This window comes from Sesamum indicum, linkage group LG16, assembly GCF_000512975.1.
Source record: "Sesamum indicum cultivar Zhongzhi No. 13 linkage group LG16, S_indicum_v1.0, whole genome shotgun sequence".
NCBI classification, from domain to species: Eukaryota; Viridiplantae; Streptophyta; class Magnoliopsida; order Lamiales; family Pedaliaceae; genus Sesamum; species Sesamum indicum.
This window is the reverse complement of record NC_026160.1, coordinates 1976990-1988609: the sequence shown is the minus strand read 5'-3', so window position 1 is coordinate 1988609 and position 11620 is coordinate 1976990. Positions and strand designations below refer to the sequence as shown.

Genomic DNA, 11620 nt, shown 5'->3' with positions numbered 1-11620 from the left:
CTATGCTTTCATCAATAATAATAAATAAATATAAGATAGAGAAAGAGGAGAGAGAGAGAGAGAGAGAGAAGGAAGGGGGTGGGGGGCAGCCGCCCCAGGATGCTTTATGTGAGGCAGTGGGATGACGGCATGGCTGCTATGCACGTGAGACGTGGCGAATAAAAATGCAACTTCTGAGCAGTGGGTGGGGGCGGACCCCACGTGCCCACTCTGCCAGCCCCAGGCGGCGCTCTCCCCCGCCCCCACCCCTCCTGTCCGTCTTTACGACACGTCGCCGCTCTACCTATTCTCTCTATCTTTTCCCTTTTATATTACATTTACATTATGTGGTGTGCTTCACGGGTGGCCGCAGACGCGCTCCCACCACCCCCACGTGCTTTGTTGTTTCTTTCCTATCTCCTCTCCACGCTCTTTCTCTCCTTTTTGCTCCTCACTCTCCCTCGTTTTGTCACTCTCCCCATCCTAAAAAACATATTAGGGATAATTATTTTTTTATATATATATATTTGGTATAATTACACGAAAATTTTTTATGATTATAAAAATTATATTTAGAGTTTTTAAAATTTATTTTTATCTAATAAATTGGTCTATTTATTTATTAAGATTCACTGAATTTAAATTATTATAAAATCAAATAAATATAAGAAATTATTATAAAAATGACTACAAAATCTAAAACATATTTTATATATAGGATAATAAAAGCAATATTGTATGATTGAATATTAATTTTAGATCCATAGACTATAAAACATCACTAGTCAAAATGACTATATAAAGATTCATATTATAAAATTAATTAGTCAATTCATTTATTAAAGATGTGGAATTAATAGGTTATTTAAGCTACTTATGAGTTGTGGCACACTTTTTCTATCATTTTCTTTTTCAAATTTAAAGATTGATTTAATATGTCAATAATTCAGATCAAAAAATTCGTTCAAACGAAATAAAAAATATATATATACTCACATTTGTAAAATTCAAACTCTCAACCTAAATGTTACTAGGCATCAACCTTACCAATAGAGCAAGGCCTCATTAGCCTTTTCTTTTATATCTTCATAACACAATTGGTCGGCTAATAATATCGATTGAATTTTTTATTTCAAACTCCAGTGTAACTTTAATTCCATTTCATTTATTTTATTTGCATTTTATTTGTGATATATATATATATAATTATGTGCCACTAGAAAATATAATCTTTGCTATGATTATTTATTATTATCACAAGAAAAAAGATCAGAACAAATACTAATTAACAATGACTATGCAACTGTCATTAACCATTATTTTTATAATAGAGGCCGGAATTATATTTCATTAAAACAAGTATGTTAAGATTTTAAAAAATAAATTAAAATATTTTTTAAAAAAATTTATAATTTCCTAAAATCTTATAACCTTTTTCCTTAAATTTGTAACATGTTATAATTTTTTAAAAATTATATAAAATATTTTAAAATTTTATAAGAGCACCCAAACACACTCTAAAGTCTAAATTAGACTGATTCCAAGATTATTTTTCTTATATATAAAAACAGTAATTATATAATTGCAATTATATTTTTAAATTTTACAATTGAGCAAATATTGATTCAATCAAAATATTAAAAAACCCAAAAAATAAAATACATTATAATAAATTCACCTGAAATTACATAAATACCCATGCGTTTGATTTGGATACCGAATATTGACCCATTCCATAATGACTATGGGGGGCTCTATGTAGGAGAAAGCAGAAACCAAAATCTACTCCACAAATTCCGGCCACGCAGAGAAAATGTGGGCCCACCAAAAGCGGCAGCGGACGGCGCCATCGCCACACCTCTAAGTCCTCCTCCGTGGACCCCAACGCCCCCACCCCCTCTCCTTCTCTCACACGCCTCCCCTACCCGCTTTTACTTTGATTCCGGGCAATATACAAGTTGTTACCTCCATGTTAGTAGAAATACTTCAAATATTTTTCTAGGGGAAAAATAGAAAAATAAAAGTTTTTTTTTTAATTTTTAAAATATAGCAAATAAATCCCGCGATCCTATGATGTGGCATATTCTGCCTGAATTTTTAACAATAAAATTAATTTTATTTGTTACACATCTGACGAATGAAGATTTGTAGGAAACAAATCAAAGGCTAAATTTTATATTAAATTTAAATCGATGATTCAAATTCAAAACAAACAATTTAATGATTTAGGTTTCACTTAGTTTAAATTAACGTTTCAGATTCAAAGATACAAATATTTATCGTAACATTATTTATTAAATATGAATAAAATATTTAAAAAAAAATTGGTTTTCTTCCACCTCGAGCACTTGCCCCCCACCCCACCCCACCAACGCCCCCTTGTCATCGATATCCTCCTCATAGCGACCCACGGTCAATCATTGTCCGCCTCCTTTCTCGCTCCCTCACTATCCGCCGCCACCATCCTTCTGGCTGTTTATCCCATCCACGCCGCTCTTTCCTTCCCCCGCATGCCCTTTCCTCCCTCCTATCTACCTCCTAACCAACGCCCCTCTTAATTTGTATTTATTGTTGATAAGATTTGAACTATTCATTTATATGAGATGAGATCTAACAGTGTATGAATACGGGTAAAAATATTATTTTATAATTACAAAATAAAAAAAAATAAAAATCAACACGTGTGATGCACTTATGGCATGAAGAAGGTGTCATTCTTACTATATTTTAAATATCAAATAAGAGTTTTTTAATATTTTATTTTTCACAAAAAGTATATTAAACATTTCCACTAACATAGGGGCAGATTGCATTTTACCCCTTTTATCCCTTCATCCAATCGCCAGTATATTTTACTACCAAAAAACCACGTTTTAGAAGGATATTTTTGGCATTTTCTAATTTAGATTTTGCACGCTCAATTTTTATAACAATCAACATAAAAAGTCCTTATCAAATTTCTTTTATAACAATCAACATAATTTTCTAATATATCAATTTTTACATTGATATATTCCTCAATAATATTAAATCACAACCAGTAATAAAATAATAAATGTACACTTTTTTTTTATATAAAAAAGGTAATTTACATAATTTACATCAATATTAATAAACTGATAAACACATCAACTCGATCAATAAACTCACATTATAATAAACTCATTAAACTCATATTACAATCTGTTGGATTTAAAGTACTTCGTTGTGAAAAAACAATCACTATCAATCCTAAAATCATTCATGTTGAATCATCAAGAAATACAATAATAAAAATACGGAAGCGGACCTGAATCCATAGCCATAGGGAATTCAATAAGAATCGTGTCAACAGCGCGCCTTCCAAATCAATACGTTTTCAAAGAGTATCCTTTAGTTATTTTTCTCTCCGATTTCTCTGGAGGTCTGAAGATATGTTGAAGTTTTCGTGGGATCTGGAGGCCACAACACATATATATAATAGTAGGTATTTAGTTTCAACCCATTCTAAAACTGAATTACTATTAGTCTCTTCATATTAAGTGCCCACATCCTATCAAATACATTAAGACCCAAATTACTGAAACCGTATTTGATTACTTTATTGGGTCTAAACTTCATCAGTCTATAGTACATAATTATTTTACATATAAGCCCAGCATTGGATTAAGGATCCAACAATTATTGGATAAATAAATCCAACACAAAAAATCCATGTATATTAAGTGAGACAGATACCCATACATTTGATGTGATTCAAACTTATTCATGGGACCTAAAAAATTTACAACTAAGCTACATAAATTGAAATAAGTACATATTTTTCGTGGGACTTGAACCTTTCTCTTATTTGTTCATAAAACTTCAATCTCAGCCCATCAGGCAAGACTTCATTATTATTATTCACCAAAATTAAAAATTGCAATTTCATCATTATAATAAATAAATTAGTAAGTTAAATAGATAGGAGGTGAATGCAATCCATTAGATAATTGAAAAAAATAGGTATAAATTATATAAAGTTGGCATGCGTCTCACATTGATTAATTACAAACGTAAAATTTGATTCTCTCATAAATGTCAAAGCCTCCTCTTTGCAGCAGAGCCATTTTCAAGATAAAATCATACAACTCATATAAAGTCAAATAAAAAAATACCTCATTGAAACTACAATACAAAATTTCCGCAATCTATCCCAAAATGATAAATTCAATTTTCTTTCTGAATATTTTGAAATGAAGTCTTATTTCCTATGAAAATATTTTTTTGCAAAGCCATCTTATAAAATAACGATATAATGATAATAATACTAAAATTAGCAAAAAAAATTAACAAAATTTCCTTTTCAACAATTATATGTGGACAGATGTAGGCAAGCAACCCACAATAGTTGCAGACGAAGAGTTTGGATGCTTATAAGCCACAAGACCTCTTCTCCTTAATAAGATGTTTTTGCAGGACAAATGAGTAAAGTTTATACAAAGTTAGAACGGACAATTCCTAGCAAAACGGGAAACCTATCGAGTTGCAAATTGCATCATTTGGCACCGTTTTGGGAACGAAGACATATGCCCCTTCCAAAACCCCTTTGGGATTGATGCCATTTATCATTAAATAAATTAAGAACTCACTTTATTATTTGTTGAATGTTGTGTTATTATCAATATATGAAGTTGACATTTATTTATTGGGAATCCCTCATCTATTGTAATATACTTAAAATAATAACATACTATACAAGAAAGCTGGTGTATCCTATCCCATGGCGGCCAATTCCTAGCTGTTAGTTTGCTCGTTGCTAAGTGTCATTCGAGTTTGGTCATCGTTATTGAAGATGCTATTGTGTTTTGTAATTTTGCTACTTTGGTTAGGAGATTAATATAGATGTACAAAAGATCTTTGTCATGATGGGTGGGCCAACATGGCACGACAGCACGTAATAAAAAAAATTATTTTTGATTCGAGCAGGAGATAGTATGGAGATTGTCCTGACTCTTCTCCTTGTGTACGATGACCTGTCTCTTTTTCCAATTCTCATTTTTGTAGTTAAATTTTCAATAGGTTGGACTGAAATCCTTCCCGTTATTAGCTTGACACTCTAAATAACCGAACTAATACGGCTTTGTCTATGCATGATAATATAACAATTTAAAATAATTAAAAAAAAAGAAAAGAAAATAGGCATATCATGCAAAATGTTCAACGCAACAAACACGCCCCCCAAATAGGGAGTAATAAACTCAACTTTTTATTGAAATTTGTAATAGCTTCTTTGAGACCACAGTAGAGCGCCCCGAAGCCAATAAAAATCAAGCTTTTTTGAGGCGCATAGTACAACGCCACGAAGCCAACAATAGTCAAGCTTTTTTGAGGTACATAATAATATGCTCTGAAGCCAAAAACAATCAAGCTTTCCTGAGGAGATTAATAAAACGCCCCAAAGCCGCAAGCGCATAATATTACGCGCATAAATAAAAAACGGTCAAGTTTCACTGAGGCACATGATAGAACGACCCAAAGCCAAGGACAAGCGTATGACAAACAAGCTTTCTTGACACGCATGATAAAACACCCTAAAGCCAATAACGAACAAGCATTCTTGAAAAGCAAAATGGAATCTACAATAACAATCAAGCTTCCTTAAGGCACGTAATAAAGACACTCTTAAGCAAGAAAGTGAACACGAGAACTCCTAAAAATTTTCAGACAATAATTAACCACAAAAAATTAAAAAAAGAAACATGCGGCTAGAAAACAAAAAACACATGAACAAAATATAAATACACTTTTCATAAATATTAAAACCTGAAAATAAGGTCAAGGTTAGCGACCAAGTTTCTAATCACTAAATATAAACTCGTATCAAAAAATACCATCGACATTATGTCATACTTGAACATGCGAGTCTAAGCCTCACAATTGTGCTCTCGTTAAAACCAAATTAGTGAACTAGCTTCTAAGGAAGCAATGTTTTATTGTACTGACTATCGTTCTATAATGAATCTAGTTACAACAATCAAGCTTGTTATTTTAAAAATATTTTCATATGTAGCTTTTAAATTTTTTACCATTGACACCTTGAAACAGAGCAGATCTGCAAAAGAGCCGGTGATCCTCTTTAATTCATAATATCCTAAGAATATCTAGGAATTGAGAGGCTGCTGATGGAGGAAAAAAATCAACCTAAAATAGGAAATATCATCATTGGAGTTGCTCTATTTAATCTTATTACTCTTATAAATCTTCTTGAGTTTTCTGTGATGAATCATATGTTTTGATTTTCACTCTAAATAACCGACTTAATACGGTTTTGTCTATGCATGATAATATAACAATTTAAAATAAAAAAAAGAAGAAAATAGATATATCATGTAGAATGTTCAACGCGACAAATACGCCCCCAAATAGGGAGTAATAAACTCAACTTTTTATTGAAATTCGTAATAGCTTCTTTGAGACCACAGTAGGACGCCCCGAAGCCAATAAAAATCAAGCTTCTTTTAGACGCATAATACAACGCCACGAAGCAACAATAGTCAAGCTTTTTTGAGCTACATAATAACATGTTCCGAAGCCAAAAACAATTAAGCTTTCCTGAGGAGCATAATAAAATTACTCTTATAACGGTGAAGATATACCTCTTCAAATGCATTAATGCATGAAGGTGTATGAGGGTAATTCGATCGCAAAAAAATTTATACGATCAACAATAAGTTAATAATAAGTCAATCAGGAACTAATATTATTTTTTTTAATTATTTTTATTAATATCGACAAATTCAGTAAATTTTGACTAACAGATGAACTCACTTGTTAAATGAAAACAAATCTCAAGTCCTAATTATAATTTCTCAAATCATAAAAAGTATATATGTAATTATACCAAATTTCAGAAGAGACGAGTGTAATTATCCCTTATAGATTAATAAACACTTATTCAAAACCTAACAAATACGTCCAAAATCTGGAACCGGATCGAGAAAGATCCATTTTAGCATCAAATTAAAGTAGTAACGAAAAAAAAATAAAAAAGAGAATAAAATAATAATAATAATAATAGTGGGCGGCAAGGCAAAAAGAGACACGTGCCGTCCACCTTAGGCACGACATGTACCCCGTCAACACGGAATTCGGGAATTCGGAGAAAGCTTGTGTGTGTGTTTGTGTGTGTGCGTGTGGGCCCGCTCGTCCTTTCAATTCTGCTGCTGCCTGTCTAGCCGTCGGTGCCATTTTTTCCCCTTCTTTAATTTTTTTTTATTTCTTTTTGCTTTACTTTTTGACCGCTCATTCAAATTTATTTTCTTCTCCAATTATTACCATCTTACCCTCGTCACACGCAATATTATATATATATATATATTAATTATTATGATACGTTATTTTTATGTATATAAAAAAATAATTTTTTATATATTAAAATAAATTATAAATAAAAATAAAATATATGAATTAATACGTAATATCAATAAAAAGAATTTATCAATTAATGTAAATTTTGAAAAAATTGAATAAGTTAATTATTCTGTTATGAAGGATATTTGTGTCATTAAATATAATTTGTGAGTATACAGGGATGTTTTTTTTTTTATTAATATAATTGTTTTAGACAGATACTGCATAAATTTTTAACAATAATAATTATTATATAATTAAAAATGAACCAATTAATTAACATAAGCAAAATAATGATTGTACATTGGTGGCTAAAAAATAATATAAATCATATGTAATAGACAAATAGTTATACTGATTTTAAATATTTAAATAAAATAATTGGTATTTTAAATATTATGGTGTCATAAATTACTAGTTGAGAGTTAAAAGTGACTTATTTTTTTTATATATTATATTATTACAGTACGTCGTTCTGTAGTATATATAATAAATAAATTTTCAGGCTTTAATATATATTATATAAGAATAAAATATATAAATTAATACGTTGTATTTAAGAAAAAAGAGAAAATTAATTTATCAATTAATATAAAATTTAAAAAATTTCATAAGTTAGTTATTTTATCAATTGAATGACATTTCGGGTTTACAAAAAATGGGTGCGTTGTTTGTGAACCTGGAAAGCATTTATTTTTTATATAGTATAAATACAAATAAATATTTAAAAAAAATTAGAAATAGAATGAAATATTTTTTAATAGAATTTACAACTTATTAAAATATAATTTAATTATAGAAATAATTATAATGAATTTATTATTATTTAAACCTACCGGTCCATCAATTTATACTAAATATTGTATAATTTTGTAATCCTATTTATATTCGATCTGAAAATAAGAAAATCAATATCTATCAACTCAACTGCTTTAGTTTTCTTTTAAAAACTAAAATTTTCTCCTTAGTTTATTGTGAATAAATTCTTTATATATATATATATATATTAACTATAATTCACAACACACTCAAATCTCTACGTAATTCAATTTTAATTGTTTAAATAAAAAATAAAACAATAATTAACTCAAATTTAAAAAAATATATTAACTCATAATTATATAAATAACAATTACTAGTAAAATTAATAATTATAAAAGATGTCATTATGTGTAAAAGAATAAATATAATGAAGGCTTAATTATGCTCCCCTCCCCTAATGTTTAGTATAATTACACTTAGATCTATTGCAGTTTGAAAAATTATATTTAACACTCCTGAAATTTGATTCTGTGTAACAGATAAATCCCTATATTAGGCAAAATTCACCAAATATGTTGATATCAACAAAAAAATCAGACAATATCAATTTACTCTCAATTGACTTATTACTTACTTATTGCAAATCAAATAAATTTTTTGTGACCAAATTACCCTCCTGTATCTTCACGCATCCCAATTCACGTGAGGATGTATATCTTCACAATTATAAGAGTAGTTTAATTCGAAAAAAATTATTTGACCTGAAAAATAATAATAATAATAAATCAAACGAGGGTAAAAATCATATTTTATTCAATTTTTTTATAAATATAAATAAATTTAGTAAATTTTGAATAACGAAAAAATTTTCAAACCACAACGACTTTTCATATATATATATATAATTTCACCAAAATTCATAAAAGAAGAGTGTAATATATCAATATAAAGAAAGACATTTCAAACTACCCATAATGTGCAATTATATGAGTAATTTCAGGATCTTTCCGATCACCCCATAATAAATAATATAGATAGATGGTAATTCTGATTTCTTATTAAAATTAATGAATTTCCCATAAGTATATTCTCTCCAAGATTATCTAAAAATAATTATAAAAAAAAAATCAATAATAGATCTTATCTCTTCGTACTGAGAAGAGCCCATAATTTATTGAAAAAATTGTTATTATATATAATTCAAACACAAATATCATAAAAATAAAATAAAAATTCCCATTACTACAAAGAAATTACATCCACTTAAAATATTATGTCACAACTCTAATTTCGGATCTGATGCGAACTACATCAAAATTAACATCAATATATTTTTTTTCTTGATTTTTTTCAAAAAAAAAAAAAGAAATTAATGGATTGATTTTTTTCAAAAAAAAAAAAAGAAATTAATGGAACCCTAAGCCGGCCATAATGGTGAACAACCAGAGAAATTCCTCTCAGCTGCAAAAAAGGGGTGAATTGTTTCAGAAATATATTTACACATCCAAAGTCGTCAGTTTTCTTCCTCAGTTATCATCGGAGATTTCAAGCTTCCACCGGCGGGGGCAGATTGAGATCGAGATCCAGCCCTCTCTTGCCGTCGGGCCCATCAAAATTGTTCTCATCCACCACTGACGATGTGTCCGACTCGCTCTGCAACGCACCGCCGCGGGGGAACCCGGCGCCCGCCTGGTTCGTCCTGTACGCCGCCGCCATGCCGGGCTTCACCATCGGTTCGAACAGGAAAACCGGCTGCCCGTTGGGCAAAACCGCCATCGCCGGTGGGCGCCGGAAAAACTGATACGCGTTGATGGGGTTCAATCCACCGGCCTCGGCGACGGTGACGCCGGTTTCGGGGTTAGCGCCGAGGCGGCGGGTGAGATCGAGCTCGACGGGAGCCCTGGGGTTGAGGTCGGCGCTGGAAGACTCGACGGTGCTGCTCTGGCTGGGGCTGTGGGCAGCCTCAGACGGGAGGGGGAAGTTGGTCTTCGCCTTCGGGCCACGGAACTCCCGAGCTGCGGCGTCGTACGCACGCGCCGCCTCCTCGGCGGTGTCGAATGTGCCCAGCCAGACGCGGCTCTTCTTGCCGGGGTCTCGGATTTCGGCGGCGTAGCGGCCCCAAGGCCTCTTCCTGACGCCCCTGTAGTGCACCTCCTTAACGCCGTTGACAACCTTAGCGTTCCCTCCACTTGCCTTCTCCTTCATCGCCATTTTTCCTCCTTTCCTCCGATTAGCGATTCTTCAATTCCCCTTCAACACACAGACAGTAATTTCTTGAGAGAGAAAAAGCGCGTACCAAGAATGAGCTGTGGAACAATGGGGGGAGATAGCGTGTTTATATAGGAAAAATGTTGGGGGCTGGGGCTAGAGAGAGAAAGGAAGAGAGAGAATAGGGGGCGCGGTCAACGAGGGGTTTGACTGAGGGGGAGGGCCGCCGCCCAAGCAATGAGAGAGAGAGAGAGAGAGAGTGGGTATTTCTGAGATGATTAGTGCGTGTGGTGTGTGGGAACGTGGCACGCGGGAGATGCACAAGACAAGAGCGCCTAAGACGTTGATGTGCCGGCAATTAGGACTGTATACTGCCGCTGTTTCAGGTAGTTGTACATTTTATATGTACACGTATAAATTACTACTCTTATACGTATTTAGTCTTTTCGGCTTTTTTGGTTCCAAGTATATACATCTCTTTACACCTACCTAACCTATTGATACCATGCAAAAAAATCAATAGATAATTACACTCTTCTCCTCTTAAATTTGATATAATTATACGTAAATTTTTTATAATTATATAAAATAAAATATAGTTATCTCATATATAATTTTTTTTCTACATTATACATACCGGCAATTTACAAATTATGATAAATAAATATATTTTGTTATGATTAAACAAAATAAATGTGAATAATTGTATTTTGGCGGTATATGATCAATATTTATTATGATTTTTAACTATTGTTAATGTTTTAATTTATTTTATAATAAACAATGATTAACCGTCGTTGTGCATAATGATTTATTAATATTTATTATGATTTTTAACTTCTGAATATATATGCTGTTCGGATAAGATATTTGAGTCTTTATTTATGCTTTAAGTTCATAAATTTTACACCAAATATCATATAAATACTTTTACAAAAAATAAATGAATTAACTTAATTCTAGATGCCCATTTTAGAATTTTATAAGCTACCAAAAAAATCAGATAATTACCGACTAATTTATAATAATTGAACAAAAACCCATGTAATATATTATTACTAAAATTTTCTAAGTCTAATTTTTAATAAAATTAAATATTCTATAAATTATAAAGTATCTTATACAATATACAATATTATAAACTACTCCAAATTATTAAAAAAAATATAAAAATATGATATTGGAAGGATGTTACTACAAAAAAAATATATAAAAAGGTTTTAAAAAATATAAAATTAGACATAGCTTTTGGTTTCATTTTTAAATGTTTTCCTTGATTTGTTTTGGAAGTTTTGGTGGT

At 31.2% G+C, this 11620-nt stretch overlaps 1 protein-coding gene across 1 annotated transcript; it reads right to left on the bottom strand.

The window, feature by feature from the left end:
* Window positions 9490–10435, bottom strand: LOC105178559 (ethylene-responsive transcription factor 4-like). The gene has a single exon (XM_011102053.2). It carries the CDS (start codon window positions 10321–10323, stop codon window positions 9658–9660), a length of 666 nt encoding a protein of 221 aa, XP_011100355.1. The 5' UTR covers window positions 10324–10435; the 3' UTR covers window positions 9490–9657.

Bases quoted from the DNA above. Each gene is read 5' to 3' on its own strand.
- LOC105178559 (XM_011102053.2), bottom strand. From the start codon at position 10,323: ATGGCGATGAAGGAGAAGGCAAGTGGAGGGAACGCTAAGGTTGTCAAC.